General features: G+C 33.5%; 1 protein-coding gene across 1 annotated transcript in view; it reads left to right on the top strand.

Moving 5' to 3' along the window:
- The first annotated feature begins 2,905 nt into the window (after window positions 1-2,905).
- Window positions 2,906-24,611, top strand: part of LOC114475653 (leucine-rich repeat and calponin homology domain-containing protein 2-like) — a 29,456-nt gene continuing 7,750 nt past the window's right edge. Inside the window, exons 1-17 of the mRNA XM_028466646.1 lie at window positions 2,906-3,274; window positions 14,225-14,369; window positions 15,170-15,296; window positions 16,388-16,493; window positions 16,584-16,720; window positions 18,650-18,780; window positions 18,861-18,948; window positions 19,877-19,976; window positions 20,108-20,199; window positions 20,298-20,365; window positions 21,550-21,654; window positions 21,775-21,843; window positions 22,351-22,416; window positions 22,527-22,575; window positions 23,771-23,911; window positions 24,000-24,050; window positions 24,145-24,208. Of these exons, the coding sequence (XP_028322447.1) occupies window positions 2,974-3,274; window positions 14,225-14,369; window positions 15,170-15,296; window positions 16,388-16,493; window positions 16,584-16,720; window positions 18,650-18,780; window positions 18,861-18,948; window positions 19,877-19,976; window positions 20,108-20,199; window positions 20,298-20,365; window positions 21,550-21,654; window positions 21,775-21,843; window positions 22,351-22,416; window positions 22,527-22,575; window positions 23,771-23,911; window positions 24,000-24,050; window positions 24,145-24,208 (1,840 nt within the window). The 5' untranslated portion in view covers window positions 2,906-2,973. The remainder of the gene's footprint in view (window positions 3,275-14,224; window positions 14,370-15,169; window positions 15,297-16,387; window positions 16,494-16,583; window positions 16,721-18,649; window positions 18,781-18,860; window positions 18,949-19,876; window positions 19,977-20,107; window positions 20,200-20,297; window positions 20,366-21,549; window positions 21,655-21,774; window positions 21,844-22,350; window positions 22,417-22,526; window positions 22,576-23,770; window positions 23,912-23,999; window positions 24,051-24,144; window positions 24,209-24,611) is intronic.

Genomic DNA, 24,611 nt, shown 5'->3' on the forward strand with positions numbered 1-24,611 from the left:
GTTTTGATCATGGATCATAGGTTTGATTATTTATCTATTTGTTTCATTATATTTCATTTATTTTATTTATTCATTTTGTTTTATTATATTTTATTTCATTTCATTAATTTATTTTTATTTATTTTTATTTATGCATTTATTGTTATTTATTTTTGGTTCACGTTTTGATCATGGATCATAGGTCTGATGATTTATTGTATTTTAATTTATTTGTTTGTTTGTTTGTTTGTTTTTTCAGTTGAAGTTTTGATCTTAGACCATATGTTTGACGATTTATTCATCCATTCATTTATTTATGTATTTATTGTTAATTATTATGGTTGAAGTTTTGATATAGGATCAAAGGTCTCATCATTTATTTTAATTTAATTTGTTTGTTTGTTTATTTTTTTAGTTGAAGTTTTGATCTTGGTCCATGGGTTTGAATTTATTCAGCTATTCATGTATTTATTGTTAAATATTTTGCTTCAAGTTTTGATCTTGGATTGTAGGTCTCATGATTTTTATTTTATTTTATTTTATTTTATTTTATTTTATTTTATTTTATTTTATTTTATTTTATTTTATTTTATTTTATTTTATTTTATTTGGATTTGTTTGTTAATTATTTCAGTTGAAGTTTTGATCCGATTATTTTTTTTATTTTTTAAAATTTATTTATGCATTTAAGAAGCCACCAAAACGTCACAAAAACAATCATTCTCAGGTTAATAGCTAAATTTGATTGCAATAACCGGATTTCAACCCCTAGAGGGCAGTCACTCTTAATTTTTTTTTACAACAAAAATGCCAAATTTAAATGATTTTAAAATTAAAAATATTTGAAAAATCTGAAAATTATTTGAATGTATCACTACCACAGGACAGTTTATGTAAAGTCCATGTCCTTTTGTTTGGCCCCAAAGTAAACGACAACAAAATAGCTTTTAAAATGTAAAATGAGAGAAAAATACACAAATAAACAGCAAAACATCTCCAAAAACACATGAAATGACAACAGAAAAAACAAAATGAGAGACTTATATACAAAATGAGAACAAAAACACACAAAATTAGATAGAAATGCACAAAACATCAACAAAAATACAAAAAATGACACTAAAACTGTATGAAATGAAAGATTTTACAAAATGACAAAACGCAAAATAAAATAAAAATGCACAAAACATCAACAAAAATACACAAAATGACACTAAAAACACATAAAATAAGTGAAAATTGTAAATGGTATATATTTATTGTATGTTTTTAACTTGTTTTAACAATTCTTCTATGGTGCCCCTGCAAGGAGACTCTAAATAGAATATAGAATTATTGTAATTTTTTTTAATGACAACAAAAATACACAAAACATACATATACAGTAAATGACTTAAAAAAATAAGCCTTTGTTGTTTTCTTGTGTTAATGCTCAGATTTGTCATTATTCTAATGTTGATTTGATTTGTTTATTTATTCAAAGGGGAATGCATATTAAAAACAAGAAAATGCTAAATAATAATAATAACATTACCCACATAGCACATTTAATGTAATGCCTAACCAACATCCAAGCTCACTCATATATTATTAAGCGCTGGCATCTAACTTTAAAATGACAAACACAAATTGCTTATCATCATTGGCCTCCCCCCACACACCAACCGCTCAAGGTTGCCTGTCTTCTATTTCACCAAAGATGTTGTACCGACTGACGCTCGGTCCCCCTCCATCTCCCCCTCCCCCATCGCCACCTGGACTTTTGCTTTCTGAACCAGATCTACCAAGGTCGTCACACATCATCTGACTGTTTCAGAGGGAAAGCAAAGCCTCTGACGGCGCCCGTCCCCACTCCCACCCCGCAAGCTACAAGGGAGCATGTGGAGCGCCTACAGAGGCTGCACGCGCGTGCCCCCCAGCGGCTGGCAATCCTTTTTTTTCTCCTCCCTGCAATCCTTCCTCATTTATTTGTGAGTCAAATATTGTGACAGTTGGTGGTACCAAATCATTGACACATACCAATATATGAATGGGACTAATTACTTCGTATGTGCTACGGGGGTGCTAGAGGGCCCCCGGGGGCCAAAGTTTCCAAATGACTACTCCTCCGTTAATGCTCATTGAATCGTCATGGATATTCTATGAGCGGATGTCAAGAGCCTCTCGGAGACCTTTTTGAAAGGGCGAGGGGGGATAGGGGCCTGGGGGGCCCACCCTTTTTTTCCAGTCATTTCTAAATTCACCAGAACATAGTCGTGTCATATATCGTTTCAAAGGCAATTCAATGTTGATTATGATTTTATGTTGCACAATTTCTTTTGTTTTACTCGATGGAACCAAGTCATTTCACTGAATTCTCGGGAACATGGTACCTGCTATTCGGCGTGGAGACGTTCCGTGGGCCCGGTCGTAGTTCATCAGAACTTGTTATCTGTGAAAGAGCGCTTTATAAATAAAATGTATTTACTTGTATATTCACTCACACTGCACAAACATTGCATACTCACACACAATATAAAACCTTTATTTACACATCTAAATATGAATATAATTTCAGTTCGCGGCTCCTGTGTAAAAGTGGAATCACATGATTGTGCAAAGTTTTGTTTCATTGTGTGAACAGTTTGTTCACACAATGCTCTGAGTCCTGGGAGGAATTTTACTCTTAATGCTTTTTTTTTTTAGGTTTTTTTCTGCAGATTGTTGAATTTTACAGGTGGAAAAAGACAGTAGGAGTCTAAAATGGCCACCACACCACACCATGCATGCTCATCCCCATCCCTACCATCATCATCATCATCATCATCATCATCACCAGCAGCAGCAGCAGCAGCATCAGCATCAGCAGCTCTCTATGCTGCCCCCTAGCGTCCGCCCCTGGTACAGCCGCTGAATGCGCATGGGCGGGGAGTCTGCTGCTGCTGCTGCTGCTGCTTCTGTGCGTTCTTCTTCTGCTCCTCATTATTCCAACAGTAATTTATCTCACACGAAAAAATGGCGTCTAGTCATGGAGGTGTGGGAGCTGTCAGTGCTGCACAAAGCCATCCGGGACCCAGCGGACCTCACTGGAGCCCGGTGCAGAGCCAGAACCAGAGCCAGAGCCAGTACCAGAACCATCATCATCATCAGAACCACCAGAACCACCAGAACCACCAGCACCAGCAGCACCTCTCGGCCCGCAGCCTGGACCGGGCTCTGGAGGACGCGGTGTGCTCGGGGATCCTGAACCTGAGCGGGAGGAAGCTGAGGGAGTACCCGGGGATGAGCTTCGATCTGACGGACACAACCCAAGCAGGTCCGTGCGTGTGCGTGAGCGTGCGTGTAGGTGCGTCTGTGGATGCGGCGTGTCCGCATAGCAGCGTGGATTCTGTCTGATCTTTTTTTAATGGGTGCGTGCGCGTAAGTAACTCATGTATTCTCCCTAAAGTGGGCACATGCACGCGGAATAAACGCACTATGTGACGAGGTTTGTCAGCTCTGCTTTGGGGGGTGTTGTCGGTCTCCCCCGTGCGTGAGATGAGACGACAGACGCCCCCAGACAGGCATGGATCACTGGATCACTGGATCACTGGATCACTGGATCATTTCATTTATGGATCATTATTGATCACTGGATCATTGGATCTAGTGGTCACCACGTAAAGTCATCATTCTGAGACAGAAAGTCATAATTATGAGTTAGTAATGTCATAATTATGAGATAGAAAATCATAATGATGAGTTTGTAATGTCATAATTATGAGATAAGTCATAATTGTAAGGTAGAAAATCATAATTACGAGTTAGTAATGTCATAATTAATTATGAGTTTGAAAATCATAATTATGAGATAAAGAGTCATAATTCTGAGACAGAAAGTCACAATTATGAGTTAGTAATGTCACAATGACTTTTTATATCATAATTATGACATTACTAACTCATAATTATGACTTTCCTTTTCATATATGAGATAGAAAGTTATAATTATGAGATAGAAAGTCATAATTATGAGTTAGTCATAATTGTGAGGTAGAAAGTCATAATTATGAGTCAGTAATGTCATAATTAATTATGAAATAAAGAGTCATAATTATGAGGAAAAAAGTCATAATTATGAGTTAGTAATGTCATAATGACTTTCTATATCATAATTATGATATGACATTACTATCTCATAAACCTATGACTTTCTTTCTCATATATGAGATAGAAAGTCATAATTATGAGATAGTAATGTCATAATTATGAGTTTGTAATGTCATAATTATGATATAGAAAGTCATAATTATGAGTTAGTAATGTCATAATTATGAGCTAGAAAGTCATAGATTCTATCTCATATTTATGACTTGCCATAATAACAGACTCCTATACTGAATCACTGTCAGTGATCAATGCAGGGAAACAATGGCTGTGATTGGAGAGAAACCTTAAGACCAACAGGAAACGCACTGGGCTGGTGCTTAGTGAACGTTACAGTGAGACGTCTTCTTCCTGTTGTGATTCATTCTGTGGGTCACGTCCTCTGAAGGCTGTGTGTGCGTACAGGCCGTACATACCAAGTGTTCTTATATAGAGTGGCTGCAAAACAAGCTCGTCCTCAATGACATGATAGTAGTCGTAGCAGCTGATTGTTAGTGGTGCAGTTTCATTAGAGATGTGGTCGGACAGGATAAGTAAAGGTTATTTACTGGTTAACGCTGACACCAACAGCCCAGAGATGTGTAACTTTTATGATGTCATCATTTAGAATAATGACCAATCTGAGCTTTAATGGAAAGAACAAAGTGTTTGTGTGTCTGTTTTTTTATCATTTTGTGTGTGTTTTGTGGTTTTATTTATTTTTCATTGATTATTAGTATATTTTTTTTGTCATTTTGTGTATTTTTGTTCTCATTTCTATATTATTCACTCATCTTACATGTGTTTGTTGTATTTTTGTTGTATTTTTCCATCATTTTACATAATTTTATTGTTGCTTTGTATATTTCTCTGTCATTTTATGTATTTTTCTTCTTATTTTGTATATTTTTTTAATTTAGTGGATTTTTGTTATCTTAATGTGTGTGTTTGGAGTCGTTTTGTGTATTTTTTGCTGTTGTTTGGTATATATTTTTATGTTTTATGTATTTTTGTTGTTGTCTAGCGTGTTTTGTGAGTCATTTTGTGCATATTTCTCTTGTCATATTGTGTTTTTGAAGTCTTATTTGTGTATGTTTGTTGTATTTCTCTGTCATTTTACATAATTTTATTGTTGCTTTGTATATTTCTCTGTCATTTTGTAGAGTTTTCTTGTAATTTTTACATTCTTCACTCATCTTGTTTGTTGTAGTTTTGCGTTCTTTGAGTCATTTTGTTTATTCTTTGTTGTACTTTTCCATCATTTTACATAATTTTATTGTTGCTATGCATATTTGTGGATTTTTCTTGTCATTTTATGCATTTTTGTTATCATAATGTGTGCGTTTGGAGTCATTTTGTGTATTTTTGCTATTGTTTGGTATATTTTTTATGTTTTGTGTATTCTTGTTGTTGTCAAGCGTGTTTTGTGAGTCATTTTGTGCATATTTCTCTTGTCATTTTGTGTTTTTGAAGTCTTATTTGTGCATTCTTGTTGTATTTTTCTGTCATGTTCAACATTTTTGTTGTTGTTCTGTGTATTTGTGTCTGCTTTGGGGGACATGTTGTAACTACATTTACACTGAACACAATCTGCATCACAAACGACTGTTATCATTGTTATGATGCTGATCAAATGTGATGAATCTGAACGTTGACGTTTATTTTCTACGTGTGTGTGTCTCTGAACTGTGAAAATATGCAGTGTTACAACGCTGCACAAGGTTAGTGTGTTAGTATCAGCAGAAACAACAACAAAAAACAGCAAAAAATAAAAAAAAACGCTTGACTTGTACTTTTTGTCAGATAATGTACCTTATGGTTATTATGGCAAACTAAAACTCTAAAGATTTTTGCTCCTTTTTGCTTATTTTTACCCCTTTTCTGCAGCTACACCAAACTTACCACATTTTAATCTATTTTCATCACTTTTTCTTTCCATATTTTGTTCCTTTTAATGCATTTTTGACACTTCTACATCAAATTTCAATGCCTTTTTTGCACATTTTGTTCCAATTTCAAGACATTTTCTGCATTTATAAACCTTTTCCACCACTTTTCCACCTAATGTCACGTATGTTGACCCATTATTGTCACTTTTAACCTTTTTTTTTTAACCATATTTCGTGCTTTTTCCAATTTAAACACATCCACTATTTGTCATCCCCATTATTTGCCAGTTCAAACTAATTGTTCCAATATTGAGATTTAGAACCATTTTGTTTGGACAATTTGAGCCCGTTTTTGCTTATTTTTACCATTTTTCAGCAAGTACACCAAACTTGCCATATTTTCAGCTTTTTTCATCACTTTTTCTTGACATATTTTTGCTTTCCATCAAATTCCAATGCCTTTTCTGCACATTTTTTCCACTTTCAACACATTTTCAGCACTTTTAAACCCTTTCCACCACTTTTACACCTAATGTCACATATGTTGATCCATCGCTGTCACTTTTAACCTCTTTTCACTTTATTTCATGGTTATTTTTTTGCCAATTTCTCCACATTCACGATTTGCCCTGCCCATTATTTGCCAGATTAAACTAATTGGTCCAATATTGTAAATTTGCAACTTTTAACCAATTACTGTGGTTTTTATAATCCCATTTCACCACCTTTTCCACCATTTTTGGTGACTTTTAACCCATTTCATTTCTGATTAAAACAATATATTTAAGATGACTATATACTATGATGCAAATAATGATGCACTTCCTGGATAACAGTGGATAATATTCAGATAAATAAATAAATGTGGTGTAGAAATGTAACAAATTAGTTTACGTCTTTTAAAACGTACTTAAGTACATGTAAAGTCACTGATCTAGAAATATACTCAAAAAAGTACTCATAAACACAACTCAGTTACAGTAAGGTGAGTACTTCACCTCTGGTAAGAGGTTAACCGTCTGTCACATTTAAAGTCATTCTGTTCCATGTTTAATTAAGCAGTCAAACATCCATTTCCACTGGGGGACTGGATGGTGGCCCTGGAGCGTGTGTGACCCCCATCTGTAAACAGAATGTGGTGGGCTCGCCTCACACTCACACTGAGGTGTGTGTGTTTGTTGTGCGCTGCTGGCAGTTTGTCGTCAGTCCGTTCGTTTTCCCACGAGAACGTGAAAGAGCTCGGAGACGCTGGGCCGACCTTGTGCAGAGGCCTAACAGAGGCAGATGTTCATGTGCCTCCACCATCCTCCTCCCCAAGCCCCGCCTGTCATCACCCCCCCAGGGATCACATATGATGGAGTGCAGCAACCTTTACCCCAGTGCTGTGTTTATTGTCTGACTTACTCCAGTGATCACAGGATGTTTATGGTCAAAGAATTGTTGTTTTAGTCCTGGGAGTGTTACTGTATATATTTCATTTAAAAATATTGGTGATGCACAAAAAATGTTTTGCATGTTTTAGAGTGATTTTGTGTGTTTACTTCTGGGGCTGCACAAAATGTATCCAAGGGCCACAACATTTTTAGTTTTTTTTTATTGTTGTTGTAATCTTGGATATTAAATTTGCAAAAAAAATAAAATAAAATTGTGGTACTTTATTTAATTTTGTGCAACCCCAAAAGTAAATGCACAAAATGCCCCAAAACAGAAATAAAATGCACAAATAAACCAAAAAACTCAAGCATTTTGTGGCCCTTGGTTTAATTTCAAGCAGCTCCAAAAGTTAACGCACAAAATGACTCCAAAAACCTCCAAAAATGAAACAAAATAGACAATTTTACGACAAAAAAACTAAATATTTTGTGGCCCTCGGTTTCATTTTGTAGAGCCCCAAAAGTAAATGCACAAAACGACTCTAAAAACACCCAAAAAACAGCCAAAGCAGAAACAAAATACACAAATTTACTCAAAAAACACACATGATGACCACAAATATGAACAAAAATAACAGAAAAATAAATAAAACGACAATAAAAATGACTCAAAATGACATGAAAATACACAAAATAATAAAATAACATGCAAAACAACAACATAAATAGACTGAATGGTCAAAAAACACAACATAATTACATAAAATGAGCAAAATATTTCTCTTAATAACGCCAATAACACACAAAATGAGATTAAAAACAACAAAAACAACTAAACTCTTTCTTTTTTCCCTGTTTTAATGCTCGGTTTGTTCAGTTTATTTTAAAAGCTGACATGAATGTTGATTGTTGGAACACATTAACAAGCCTTGTGGACACAGTGAGTGAGTTTGTGTCTTTGTCACATTCTTTAGCTGTTCAACCCTTCAAGGACAAGGCTGACATTCTTAGAATTAATAATCAACCCGTTAAATAATCTAAAGTAGATGCTAAAAACAGCCCCACCCCACCTATAAATCAAAAGGTCTTTGAGCTATAATAAATAAACTATTCCAGTAATGATTATGAAATATGATGAAGTTAAACATGTACTTTTACCACACATTTCACCTCAGGCTCTCAAAGAGCATTGATAATATTAATCTGATTAAATGTTTAATATATATCGCAGAACAATGTTGTGCTGCCCCAAAAGTAAACACAGACACAATGACTCCAAAAACTCCCAAAATGACAGAAAAAGACACAAAAACCAGCAAAAGTACATCCAAATTATAGCAAAAATACATCAAGTTAATCCAAACATTACGACAACAAAAATACACAAAATGACAGAAAAATATGCAAAACGACTACAAAAACACACAATATGACATGAAGAATATTGTAAAAATGAATCCAAAAACAGTAAAAACCACTCACAAAATGACAGAAAAATATTGAAAATGACAACACAAATATACAAATTGACAGAAAAATATACAAAACAACAACAAAAATACCTAAAACGAGAACTAAATATACAAAATGACAACTAAAATAAGCAAAATGACAGAACAATGTACAAAACAACAATAAAAATGTACAAAATGTGAAAGAAATACACAAAATGACAACAAATTCTACAAAATGACAAATAAAAAATATACAAAACAACAACAAAAATTTGCAAACTGACCAAAAACACACAATATGTCAAGAAAAAAAGTCACAAAATGAATCCAAAAACATCAAAAAGCGCATACAAAATGAGAGAAAAATATACAAAAACACACAAAAACTCTTTGTTGTTAATGCTCTGGTTATTATTGTAAATGCTGACATGATGAATGTTGATCATGTGACCCTCACATCAGATAAAATCACATATTTGTGTAAAAGTTGCTCATATATCTATTAAATTAATCTAACCATGTTATTTTCTTGGCTCTACCTTTCATAAGAAAATTTGGTAACATGAGAAATCAAAGATCATGTGATCATTCATATTTAATGTGTTGAGTGCTTAATGTGTCCGTGTTTGATTGTGTATATCACAAATACAGCTCAGCTTTTCTCAGTATTTACACCTAAAATGAGTTTATTTCCAGCTGTTTATCACCAGTAATTCTGCTTTTATTTATGAACCATTTTTTACCTTAGTGCAGACTTTTATCACAGCAATAATGTGTTTGTTTGATGGAAGGGCCACATTATGTACATTCATGTCAGTATTTAGAATAATGAGCATTAGTACAGGAAAGAACCAAGAGTTTTTAGAGTCACTTTTATGAGTTTTTATCATTACTGTTGTCGTTTTGTTCAGTTTTGTAGTAATTTTGTATGTTTTTTGGAGTCATATTGTGTATTTGTGTCGTCATTTTGTGTATTTTTTCCTGTAAACGCTTTCTTTTTTTTTCCTGTTTTAATGCTTTTATGCTTTAATGCTCAGTTGATTGTTGAAACACATTAACAAGCCTGTAAAATGTATGTCATATTGTGTATTTGTGTTGTCATTTTGTCTGTTTGTGGTACTGTGGGTTTGTGTACTTTTGTTGTCGTTTTTTTTTAGTATTACTGTTGTCGTTTTGTTCATTTTTGTGGTAGTTTTGTGTGTTTCTGGAGTATTTTCTATGTCTTTCTCTTGTCTTTTACTGTATGTTTCTGTATTGTTGTATTTTGTTATTGTTATTGTTTTTGTGCATTTGCTTTGGGGGCCACAGAAAATATGACCGTGGGCCTCATGTGGGCCCTAGGCCGCCAGTTGTCCATGTCGGGTATTTAGTAATATTACAGGTTCAAACTGCATTAATATTTATTTTTTATCTTGATATGAAGGCACTGAGGCCACAGGAAACTCCGTGAACTACGTAGTGACGCCTACAGTGGTTCAGTTTGATAAAAACAAAACAAAAGCCTGAGTGAAAGATGACTAATGAGCTGATTACAGAGCAGCAGATGTGACCACAGTGTGTGGTAGACAGGCTGTGTGTGTGTGTGTGTGTGTGTGTGTGTGTGTGTGTGTGTGTGTGTGTGTGTGTACGTGTGTGTGTGTGTGTACGTGTGTGTACGGGGTTCAGTTATCCCGTAGTTACTGAACATTTTATTTAATTGAAATAGAATCTATGCAGGCAGAAAGTCACGTAAAGAGCATGATTTTAGAAATATTAATATAAATTAATATGTCACAAATACTGAGCTAATACTCACATTTTTTTTTTTTTATATCCATGAATGTTTTTTTTTGTTTTGTTTGTGTTAGTCTCTGTGATGGCATAAAAAAACAGACAAAAAATAACGGAGTTCACGTAAATTTGAATATTGTTAATATTATTGATATTTATGAATTATTTGTATTATAATATTTTCTTTACATAATCAAGCAAAATTAACAATTTTACACTGATTATAGCTTCATAAGCATGTTTTGGAAAATGATGACGACTTTACACACAATTTGTGTTTTTAAACGGGCGAACAAAGAGATTCTCGTGAAAAATCTCACTTAATGTGACACAACTTCACATTCTGAAATTATAAATATCTCTATGACCCACATGTTTTAGGGACAATATCACACATTTCCACCATATTTTTCACTGTAAAACAGGTGGGCTAATGTTAGCTTTAGCATGTGTAGCTAACAGCTGGATGTTAAATCTGTTGGTTTCAGTGCGTTTATGCAAAGAACAGTTGAATAATTATAATAGTTAACTTCATCAACCGTATTAAGCATGTTTGGCACAATTTTATGGAGCGCCATTTGTAAAGATGTTCATGCTAAAATAAACAACTTCTTGCAACATTTACCAACAAACCACGTTTAAAAAATTTATATTTTAAATCTAAATGTTAAATCTAAATGCTAATTTAAAAGTAAATGTTAAATGTTGAATCTAAATGTTAAATGTTAAATCTAAATGCCATGGGCGAAACTAAATATTTAGCTAATATACAAATTCACCTGAAGTACCAAAATAAAAGCCCAGTGATATTTAACATTTAGCATTTAGATTTACCATTTATATTGAAATGTAACATTTAGATTTAACATTTAGATTTAGGTTTAACATTTAGGTTTAGATTTAACATTTTGATTTAGATTTAACATTTAGGTTTAGATTTAACATTTAGGTTTAGATTTAGACATTAATATTTAACATTTATATTTAACATTTAGATTTAGATATTAATATTGAACATTTATCATTTAGATTTAGATATTAATATTGAACATTTATCATTTAGATTTAGATATTAATATTGAACATTTAACATTTAGAGTTAAATTTAATATTTAGACTTAGATTTCATATTTAACGCGCTAGAATAATCTGTGATTAGCTTCACAAGCCTTCATAAAAAATGACAGTTAGTTTCCTGTGTCATGGGGTAGTCAGACCCACATATCATGTTCATGTGGAACACTCGTTATTATCAGATATCAGTGCTAAAGTGCTCCAGCAGGTGGATTACACACACACACACACACACACACACACACACACACACACACACACACACACACACACACACACACACACACACACACACCACACACACACACACACACACACAGTGGGCTGCAGATGGTGCACCCCCACATCTCTGGGGATGTGAGAATAGTCAGCACACACACACATACGCACACACACACACAGCTGAGTTACAGCATCTACGTCCAGGCTTGGGGGTGAGGGGTGAGGGGTGAGGGGTGAGGGGGGAGAATTGACTGTTAATGGTAAACCAGTAGACACTGTGACCTCAGCTCTGCTCTTTCCTCACGTGGTAACGTGTGCTTCCCTAACACGTTAGACTTCCTCTAGTTTTGGTTCTGCATGGCTGCACCACGCTCTGCTTCTACTTCTTCTTATTGACTGCTGTCAGACACACACACACACACACACACACACACGCAGTTCAATGGTTGTGGAACATTTATAGCTCGTAGAAATCTAAAGTTTTCTCAAAGGTTCTTGTTGTTGGTGTTTTTTTTCCCAATCATTGTGTGTTTTTGTCATTATGTGAATATTTATGTTGTTGTTTTCTCTCGTTTGTTATTGTCTTTTTATCTCATTGTTGTTTTGTGTGTTTTGTGATTTTTGGTGCATTTTTTGTTACGTAATTGTGTCACGTTTGTGATTTTTTTTATTGTTGTTTTGTGTATTTTTCAATCATTTTGTGTATTTTTGCAGTTGTTTCTTGTTTTTTGCAAACATTTTGTGTATTTTTGCAGTTGTTTTGTATATTTGTCCATCATTTTGCGTATTTTGTTGTTATAATGTATGTTTTTGGAGTCATTTTGTGTATTTTTGCTGTTTTTTTGTCTATTTTCCAATCATTTTGTGTATTTTTGCGATTGATTTATTTCTCTTTCATTCATTTTGTGTATTTTGTTCTGATAATGTGTGTTTTTGGAGTATTTTTGCAATTGTTTTGTGTATTTTTTGTCTTATAATGTGTGTTTCTTGGAGTATTTTTGTGTATTTTATTTTTGCTATTGTTTTGCGATATTTTTCAAGAATTCTAGTATATTGTGGTCAGTTTATATATTTTCTATTATTTTGTGTATTTTGTTTTTATAGTGTGTGTTTTTGGAGTAAATGTGTTTATTTGGCTGTCGTTTTGTGTATTTTGTTGCTATAATGCGTGTTTCGGTACTAATTTTGAAGTAACTGTGTGTAACTTTGCTGTCGTTTTATGTTCTTTTCGTTCATTTTAGTGTGTTTAGAGTCATTTTTTGCGTTTACCTTTCAGGCTGATCATAATGACCAATGTCTGTGATAGAGTAACACCTTCATGTATTTGTATGCATGAGGTTTTTCTGGATGTGGGCCGTTCATTGACTTTAGGCAGGATACGGTAATTTAAAGCTTTGTGTTTATCTGGAGCTTTGCAGCCCTGACCTGCAGCTCTAATTATCTCACCCAGAAATAATTCAGAAGACAACCTTGTTCTCCATTCACAGCTTCAGAATCGATTGGAGTGTGAAGGTGATTTTCAAAACAAAAGCACAGTGTTCCATGTGTCGTGATCCTGGCTTTTGTTTCCGGCTTGATTTGCAGCCGTTTGTGTGAGTGTCTATTCAGCAGGATGTGATAGTGATGAGAAGGTTTCACCACAAATAGCGTCTGTATGTGTGATATTGTCCCAAAACACACACGTGAGGTATTTATATGTCATATCAGAAATGATCAAAATAATAAATAAAAAAAGGTTCATATTGCTTTATTTATTTTCTTGAATAACTTTAGTAGAACTAATGTGGACAGTCATATCTCTATGTTTTGGGAGTCGTGTTTTTTGTTGTTTCGCATATTTTATTCTTATTTTGTGTATATTTGCTGTGGTTTTCTATATTCTTCAATCATTTTGCGTATTTTTTTCTGTTGTCTTCTGTGTTTTTTCAAAAATTCTGTGTATTCTGTGGTTGTTTTGTTTATTTGTCTGTCATTTTGCGTATTTTGTTCTTGTAATGTGTGTTTTTCAATCATTTTGTGTATTTTTTTTTACATTATTTTTCTCTTATTGTGATTCTGAAAACAGATGTAGAGTTTTTTAGAATAATTATAAGATTTAGGATTCTTTATTCATACTTTTGCACTTTTTGAATGAAATTATTTGGAATTTCATAGAAACACTGCACTTTTTGAAATATAATATTTTTTATTCTTATTTTTATATTCTGTTGGCCTGCTGTGATATTCTGTATTATATTTACATTAATTAGCCATTATGTACATTTATTAAATCACTGTATTATATGGTATGTTTAAATGTATTTAAAACTATGCTGAGGCACCAATACCTTTTATTACGTTCTGTTTTTCTCGATGACAGATTTGTCCAAGAACCGTCTCACGGACGTCCCCCCTGAAGTGTGTCTGTTTGCGCCCCTCGAGTCTCTCAACCTGTATCATAACTGCATCAAGTTTATCCCTGAAGCCATCGTCAACCTGCAGATGTTGACATATATCGACGTCAGGTGAGCAACTTTTCCAAAGTTTCTTCTAGATAAAGTTTTTTAACCTGTGTCCATTTTTATGGGGAGAGATTTGTCACAAAAAATTTTCAGATTTTTATCATGCGTAATTTGTGTGTCAAGGACATTTCTGAAAAACACATGGAATCTAAATCTAAAAAAAAATGTGAAAATCTAAAAACACACAAAAATCTAAAAAAAAAAAAACCACGTGAAAATTTAAAAAAAACCACGTGAAAATTTAAAAAAAACCACGTGAAAATCTAAAAACTTGTTAAAATCTGAAAACACGTGAAAATCTAAAAAAAACATGAAAATCTAAAATCTTGTTAAAATGTGAAAACACGTGAAAATCTAAAAACGTGAAAATATAAAAAAAACATGCAAATATGAAAAAACCCATGTGAAAAAAAAAAACCGTGAAAATCTAAAAAACCCGTGCAAATTTACAAAACACATGGGTAAATTTAAAAAAAAAATGTGAAAATCTAAAAACATGTGAAAAACAAAAAAAAAAAAACATGTGAAAATCAAAAACTGCGTAAAAATCTAAAAAAACACATGAAAATCTGAAAAACACATGAAAATCTAAAAACACGTGAAAATCTACAAAAAACATGAAAATATAAAAAAAAAACCACGTGAAAATATTAAGAAAAAACACGTGAAAATGTTGATATATTTGTGAATATTTGTGAGCCAAATCTCTCCCCATAGATCATTTCTGTTTAGATGCTGAACATGATGATGAAGTGGATGAACTCTTCTTTAAACGTACTTCTTTGTTCTGATTCTCTCCACAGCCGAAATCTCCTGACCATTCTGCCCAAATACCTGTTCAACCTCCCCCTCAAAGTGCTGCTGGTGAGCAACAACAAGCTGGTGTCCATCCCTGAGGAGATCGGTAGAGCCAAAGAGCTGATGGAGCTGGTGAGCAGCATGTTGTCTAGAAGGGGAATAAAGGAGAGTCAGCAAAATAATGGTTCTATGAATCTGTGATAAACACATTTATTTATTCATCTGAATAATATCCACTGTTATCCAGGAATGTTTATTATTATTATTATAGTCATCTTAAAGATGGAAATCCTGGTTTTAATCACAAATAAAATGGGTTCAAAGTGACCAAAAATTGTTGAAAAGATGGTGAAATGGGATTTTAAAAACCACATAAAATGGTTAAAAGTTGCAAATTAGAGTGGACAAAAAGTGTCAATATTGGAACAGTTAGTTTAAACTGGCGAATAATGGGCATGACAAATTGTGAATGTGGTTAAATTGGCAAAAAATATGCTTGAATTATGCGTGAAAGAGGTTAAAAGTGACAATGAAGAGTCAACATACGTGACATTAGGCGGGAAATGTAGTAAATAGGGATTATAAGTGCTGAAAATGTCTTGAATGTGGAAAAAATGTCCAGAAAATGCATTGAATTCGACGGTGAAGTGTTAGAAATGGGAGTAATGAAGCAAAAATCCATTAAAAGGAGCAACAATATGGCAACAAAAAGTGATGAAAACAGGTTAAAATAAAACAAGTTTGGTGTAGTTGCAGAAAAAGGGTAAAAATAAGCAAAAATGGGCTCAAATTGTAAAAAGAAATGGTCCAAAGTCTCAATATTGGAACAATTACAAGGAACAATTAGTTTAAACTGGCAAATAATGAGCATTGCATATCATGAATGTGGTTAAATTGGCAAAAATAAGCATGAAATATGGTGTAAAGAGGTTAAAAGTGACATTAATGGGTCATCATATGTGACATTAGGTGGAAAAGTGGTGGAAAGGGTTTATAAGTGCTGAACATGTCTCTAAAGTGGAAAAATGTGAAGAAAAGGAATTGAAATTTGATGGAGAGCAAAAATATGGCAAGAAAAAGTGATGAAAATAGGTTAAAATATGACAGGTTTGGTGTAGTTGCAGAAAAATGGTCAAAACAAGCAATAATGGCTGAAATTGTTGAGAAAATATTCGTGGTTTCTTGAAGGCATCTGGAGACATCTGGTGTTTCTTCTCTGACAGGACGTGAGCTGTAATGAGATCCAGGTTCTTCCAGCACAGGTGGGGAGACTTCAAGCCTTACGGGAGCTGAACATCAGGAAGAACTGCCTTCACATGTTGCCTGAGGGTCAGTGCATGATTAGCATGCTCAGTAGTAGCATCTCTCAGATGTTACAGTTGGCAGGAAAACAAAGCCGTCTCTACTTGTTTTGTTCAGAGCTGGCCGACCTGCCTCTGATCCGACTCGACTTCTCCTGCAATAAGATCACAGAGATCCCTCCGACGTACAGGAAGCTCAGACACCTGCAGCACATCATCCTAGACAACAACCCTATGCAGTCTCCACCCGCACAGGTCAGCCCTGGGGGGGGTTTCAGTAGAGCCAGGCTTATGGTTTCAACCTGCTTTAAAGCCGTCTGTGGCCACGCCCCCTTTTGCCATTCCATCAAACTCCTCTCATCTTGGAGCTCCAGCTCAGCCAATCAGCTGACAGTGTTTAGATTAAGACCTACGAGATCGATCACAGATTTAATGATTAAAGAGGTGAAGGTGCATATGCACTGCAGCTTAGACCAACAGGATGTGACATCATCTGTTACTGGGCAGTGAGAATAAAAGACGTTTCTGTGGTTTGAACATTTTAAAAGTAATAAAGGTGTTATTTAGTCAATTTATCACAGAAAACAACTGATCATGTGACCACACACTGATCATGTGACCACACACTGATCATGTGATCACACACTGATCATGTGACCACACACTGATCATGTGATCACACACTGATCATGTGATCACACACTGATTATGTGACCACACACTGATCATGTGACCACACACTGATCATGTGATCACACACTGATCATGTGATCACACACTGATCATGTGATCACACAGTTTGACAAGTTTTTTTAAACATCTGTCCGCGTTAAATAAAAGAAGATGCTGTAACTCACAATTAAATAATATGTAATTTGTGAAACTTGTGAATGTTTGTTGAACTCAACACTAAACATTTAATTAATTTCCTCTTAAAATACCGTATTAAAACGGTATTTAAATAAAATATATATATATATATATATAATGGAAGTCTTTTTAAGTTTTGTTTTGTGTTTAAAGCTTCACTAAATGACTTCTTTCAAAAAGATGACGTAGTTTCATACGAGTGAGTCTGCATCTTAAACCTGGTCAGGATCAGGTTTGACCCACAGACTGTGTTACTATGGTAACCAAGGGGGTTTTCTCTTTAGAACCTGAGCTGGGTTTGATCAGGTGTGCATGAGACAGCTCTATGTTTGGAATCATCAATAACTACGCCCTCTAGTGGTGATTTTCATTGTCATGTTGGTTTGTTTTTTTGGAGTCATTTCTGTGCATTTCAGTAGTTTTTGTCTTTTTCTATTAGATTGTTTAGTTTAAGTTTATTTTTAATATTTTTCTGCCATTTTATCAAGTTTTGTGTTTTTGGTTTAGTTTTGTAATAATTATCTTGTAATTTAGTGTGTTTTTTTTCAATCATTTTGTTGATTTTTTTGGAGTGATTTAGTGTGAGTTTTGTGGTTTGGGGTCATTTTGTAAAATGATCTCTATTTTTGTGTGTTTTTGTTGTTGTTTTGTGTGTTTTATGAGTCATTTTCGTGGATTTTCATTGTCATGGTTTTGTAAAAGTAATCAAAGTAATCTTTTGTGTATTTCAGTTGTATATTTTTCTAAAATCTTGTGTATTTTTGTTGTCATTTGGCATTTTTTCTGCCATTTTATGGAGTTTTGTGTTTTTGGTTTATTTTTGTGATAATTTTTACATCATTTTGTGTATTTCTTAAATCATGTTGCATGTGTTTTTGTGGTTTTTGGAGTGATTTAGTTTGGTTTTGTTGTTTCTGCAGTTATTTTATGTATTTTTGTTGTCATTATGTAAATTTTTCTCTATTTTTGTGTGTTTTTGTTGTTGTTGTTTTATGTGTTTAGCGAGTCATTTTTGTGGATTATATTGGTTTTTGGATTATTCTTTTTGTATTTCAGTTGTTTTTTGTGGATTTATTCTATAATTTTGTGTATTTAAGCTGTCATTTTGCAAATCTTTCTGCCATTTTATGCAGTTTTGTGTTTTAGGTTTTGGTGTTCCTGTCATTTTGTGTGTTTTTCTTGTTTTTTAATACATTTTTCTATAATTGTGTTTGTGTATTTACCTTGAAGGCCACGCCAACTTATCTGATATAAATGATGGATAGGTGTGTAGTAATGACACGAGCACATATGATGTCACATGTTGTGTTTCAGATTTGTCTGAAGGGAAAAGTGCACATATTTAAATACCTGAACATCCAGGTGTGTCGGATGGAGAAGAAACCCGACACCCTGGACCTCCCCACGCTCAGCAAACGCTGCCTTCCTCAGCCGCTCACAGACAGGTCAACTAAAAGCACAATAAATATCCTCCATATTCTGTTATTCAGTTATTAATACGCTTTATTAACGTGTGTCATTTCAGCATGGAGGATTTTTATCCCAGTAAAAACCACGGGCCGGACTCTGGAATAGGAAGTGATAATGGTGACAAGAGGCTGTCAACTACAGAGGTATTAGATGGTGATTTATGTTTAAACTGAACTAAACTATGAATAAACAGGTTTTTTTTAGATCAATGAAGCTCAGACAAAGGCAACTGGCAAAAACGAAAAACACACAAAATGACAGAAAAATACACAAAACATACTCAAAATCACACAAGATGACCATAAAAATACGGAAAAATAACTGTGAAAGTTGTGAAAAAACAAGCAACACCAAAAATAAACAGAATGACTGGAAATAATTCAAAACAGCAACAACTTGACTCCAAAAAGACACAAAACCACAACAGAAACACAAAAACGACTGCAATAATAAATAATATACAAAAAGGCTAAAAAAAACATGTAAAACAACAACAAAAATACAGACAAACATATAAAACAACATGAACACACATAATAAAAGAGAAAAAACTACAAAAATATACAGATTTACAAAAAAATAATAAACAAACAGAAATGAACTCCAAAAACTCTCAAAATGACAGAAAAATATACAAAGCAACGACAAAAATACATAGAATGACGGAATGATGCAAAGATGCAACAAAAACGACAAAAGAAACACATAAAATAATGGAAAATACAAGACGAAAAACAGTCATTTACAAAATGGCTCCAAAAACATACAAAACAACAACAATAATACACAAAATCAGAGAAAAATTTACAAAAAAACACAAGATTAATACAGAAATACTCATAAAAACAGGAAAAATATTGACAAAAATACACAAACTCTTTGTTTTTTCCTGTTAACGTTGGTCATTATTCTAAATGAGGACATGACTGTTGATAATTCAGATCAGATACAGTATAATCCCATTCCTGTGGCCCACGCTGTGATTAAAGTTGTACATTTCTGCTTCACTGTGTATCTTGTGTAAATCTGACTAAACTTGTGCGTATTTCTTCCTCTCTTGTCATTCGTCAGCCGTCAGACGACGACACGGTCAGCCTCCACTCTCAGCTGTCAGAGACGGCCCGTGCTGCCGACGCCCACTCACTCCTCTCCAAAATGGACTCTTGCAAAGGTTACCCCAAATAAGTATCTCAAATTAGAAAGGCAATGAGTGAGACGCACGCGGGGGTTGTTGAATGAAGTGCCTAGAAAAGAGAAAAAGATGTTTATTTGATGAACGCGGATGCTTCCTCCCTCTATCAGATCAGGATCTCTATGACTTTATAGAGTCCAACGCAGACGAGGATCCTGCTCTGTCAGAGTGTGACGGACAGCAAAACGTGTCCTCTATTAAGGTATCAGTCCATCCATCCATCCTTCCATCCATCCATCCATCATCCATCTATTTAAACCCATTGGAAAACACATGACGTGTACCTTTTTTTTGTTTCAGGAACTGGAGAAAGTTCTTAACTTGTCTCACCAAAGCAAAGATAAAGACATCTGGAAAGAGGAGTCAGGGTGAGTAATAACCTTTAGACAGAAATGTTCATTAAAAGAGAGAAAGTTATACGGAATGACACCAAAAATACACAGAATTACTCCAAAAACACAGAATGTGACCTGAAAAATACTGAATCTTACAACAAAAGACATACAAAATTACACCAATACACAAAAGGACAGCACAAATTCACAAATTGACAAGAAAATAAGCAAAATTACTGCAAAAACACAGAAGACAATGACAAAAAATGCAGAAAAATATAACAAAATTACTCCAAAAACATACAAAAGTGATTAAAAAACATAAAAAAATGACAAATCATGTACAAAACAATAACATGAACAGTCAAATACAGAAAAAAATAGCATAAGTAGTGAATCTTACAACAAAAGACATACAAAATTACACAAAAATACACAAAAGGACAACAAAACACGCAAAATTACTCGAAAAACGTAAAGGACGATGATAGAAAATACAGAAAAATAAACAAAATACAAAAAAAAAATTGTAATGCAAAATACACAAAATTACTCCAAAAACACAGAACAAAAAAAAGGTAACAAAATGACACAAAATGACCAAGACAACATATAAAACAATAGCAAAAATACACAAACTGACTACAAAAAACATACAAAATTACAGAAAAATACACAAAAGGAGAACATAATAGAAAATAAGACAATATCAGTCCAAAAACACAACAGCAACAAAAATACACAAAATGACAAAAATATATAAAACAATAGCAAAAATACACAAAAGGAGAACAAAATTCACAAATTCACAACAAAATACACAGAAGACGACAAGAAAAAATACAGAAAAATAAGGAAAATATACAAAATAACTCATAATGCAAAATATACAAAAGACATACAAAATTACAATCACAAAAGGACAACAAAATAGAAAATAACTCATAATGTAAAATATACAATATTAGTCCAAAAATACACAAAATTATATATTAAACAATAGCAAAAATACACAAAAGGACAACAAAAATTCACAAATTGATAACAAAATCAGCAAAATGACTATAAAAACAGAAGGCGATGACAAAATATACAGAAAAACATCACAAAATGACACCAAAAACACACAGACAGATTCTAAAAATATATAAAATGACAGAGAAGGATATAAACGTGATAATACATGTGTACAGTAAAGTGTGTGTTGTGTTTTGCAGCTCTGATAAGGAGCAGCTGATTGAGGAAGAGGACGATGAGCTGAAGGAAGTGTTGGATCTGAGGAAGATTGCAGTTCAGCTTCTGCAGCAGGAGCAGCAGAACAGGTCAGCATTATCACTCCTTTTCTGCTCAGTGCACGAAGAGCAGATTATGGTTTCATTCTATTCACATATGTCTGTCTGTCTCTTTTCTCTATTTCCTCTTCTCTGATGTTTTCCTCACAGACGGCGTTCGTTAATCTGCCGTGCAGAAAGTCTCATTCATCGGCGGAGGGTGACGGGCCGCGCCCACAGGTACAAGATTGGGCAGAGTACATGTGTCAAACTCATGGCCCGGGGGCCAAATCCGGCCCTTTGGAGCATTTAATATGGCCTCAGAAGGAAGTAAAAATTACAGAGAAAACATGTGTGAATGAAAGTCAACACTCCTGATTCTTATATCGTATGATTGTAGTCATTCTTAAATATTAACCTGTGGAAAAAAACTTGAAATTCTTACAAAATCCTTAAATTTATCTCAAATTATCAGTTAATATTTATCTTAATTAAATAGAAATTGGTGACAAAGTCATGGAAATTCAAAGTGTAGATCCTGTTGTGACTGAAATCTGTGACTTATTGCTTGGATATTGTTGGTTTCCTACATATTTTATGTTTTATGTGTACATAGAAGTGTAAACTAGGACACAATAATGTTGGAATTACTCATTTTTCAGCATAAAATCTGTGGCCCTGTTGATTTCAAACTAAACTAAAATGAATTTGAGGCTCCTGAAACAGAGAGTGTTTCTGTGTCTGAAGGTTCCTGAGTCACTCTGGAGGATCCAGTGGCAGCAAAACCAGAGTTCCTCCACAGGCTGCTCGCAGGTATATACGTCAATCAATCAATCAATCAATCAATCAATCAATCAATCAATCGATCAATCACATTGATCTGGAGATGAATCAACGTGCGACGTGTTCTGTTCTGGTTTCAGTTCTTCTCTGGATGAAGGAAGCAGTGGAGCGTCAGTGCTGAGTGGACAGGTACAGACAGGGAGAGATTTGTCTCATATATATTCACAAATATATCCACAATTTTCACATGTTTTTTTCGAATTTTTCACATGCGTAATTTGTGTGTTTGATGACGTTTCTGAAAAACACGTGAAAATCTAAAAAACAAGTGAAAATCTAAAAATCACATGTGAAAACCGGGAAAAAATACGTAAAAATTGAGAAAAAAAAAAAAAGAACGTGAAAATCTAAAAAACACGCGAAAATCTAAAAACACGTGAAAATCTAAAATACGTGAAAATCTAAAAACACGTGAAAATCTAACACACGTGAAAATCAAAAAAAACACGTGAAAATCAAAAAACACGTGAACATCTAAGAACACATGAAAATCTAAAAACACGTGAAAATCTAAGAACACGTGAAAATCTAAAAAAAAACATGTGAAAATCTAAAAAACACGTGAAAATCTAAAAAACGTGAAAATCTTAAAACACGTGAAAATCTAAGAACACGTGAAAATCTAAAAAAACACGTGAAAATCTAAGAACACGTGAAAATCTAAAAAAACACGTGAAAATCTAAGAACACGTGAAAATCTAAAAAAACACGTGAAAATCTAAAAAAACACGTGAAAATCTAAAAAAACACGTGTAAATCTAAGAACACGTGAAAATCTAAAAAAACACGTGACAATCTAAAAAAACACGTGAAAATCTAAAAAAACACGTGAAAATCTAAAAAAAATCTAAAAAAAACACGTGAAAATCTTAAAACACGTGAAAATCTAAAAAAAAACACATGAAAATCTAAGAACACGTGAAAATCTAAAAAAACACGTGAAAATCTAAAAAAACACGTGAAAATCTAAAAAAACACGTGAAAATCTTAAAACACGTGAAAATCTAAAAAAAAACACATGAAAATCTAAAAAACCACGTGAAAATCTAAGAACACGTGAAAATCTAAAAAAAATCTAAAAAAAACACGTGAAAATCTTAAAACACGTGAAAATCTAAAAAAAAACACATGAAAATCTAAAAAACCACGTGAAAATCTAAGAACACGTGAAAATTTAAAAAAACACGTGAAAATCTAAAAAAAAAAACGTAAAAATCTAAAAACACATGAAAATCTAAAAAGAAAACACGTAAAAATCTAAAAACACACCCTCACACCGCATGCCTTCGCTCTTATTTAAACCCGTTTGATCTCCTCCGTGCAGCCCTCGTCCTCCTCCTCCTTTGATGGAAGTCTGAAGTCTCAACATTCCGACTCTGAACCAAAGTGGCCTGAAGTCGCTCCCATCCTCAATCAGAACGAAGAGCGAAGACGCAACAAGTATCTGAGAAAAGATTATTTAAAGGCAAGCACGCGTTAGTCAGTCATGTGATCGGATTGTTTTTCTATAAACAACGTAAATAAATGTTTGTTTTTTTTCCTCCTCCTGACAGTATAAGTGTCAGAGTGCTCGGAAAAACTCCAGCGGGAACGAAGAATGTGAGGTATGTGTGTCTTCTCTTTACTAATGTAATGTAATGTAATTTAATGTAATGTAATGTAATGTAATTTAATGTTTATAACTTGTGTTGCTCTCAGGACGGTCTGCGTAACGCTGACTTCAGCAACACGTTGACAGTGTTTGGACTGAAGCCGAGATCAGGTGATCAACTCACATCTATACATATTTACATACTGTATATATATATATATATATACATATTTACATACTATATATAAATATATAAATATATATAATATTATTTAAGCATCAGGAACATTTATGTTTTATTATTTAGTGCATTTTGTAGAAAGTTGTGGTGTTTCTATGAAGAAAATAAAGTCATGGTAATAAACTTGTATTATAATAAGAATAAAATCTAAATATTACAAGTAGAACTTTCTCTTAAAATTATGACTTAATTCTCATAAAATAACGACTTTCTTTTTGTAATAATATGACTTTATTCACAAAATATTAGAAGTTTTTTTCTTCTTCTCATGAAAAATAAAGTCGTATTATCATGGGAATAAACTTGTAATATTATGAGAATAAACTTGTGATT

Source organism: Gouania willdenowi, chromosome 14, assembly GCF_900634775.1.
Source record: "Gouania willdenowi chromosome 14, fGouWil2.1, whole genome shotgun sequence".
Lineage (NCBI taxonomy): Eukaryota > Metazoa > Chordata > Actinopteri > Blenniiformes > Gobiesocidae > Gouania > Gouania willdenowi.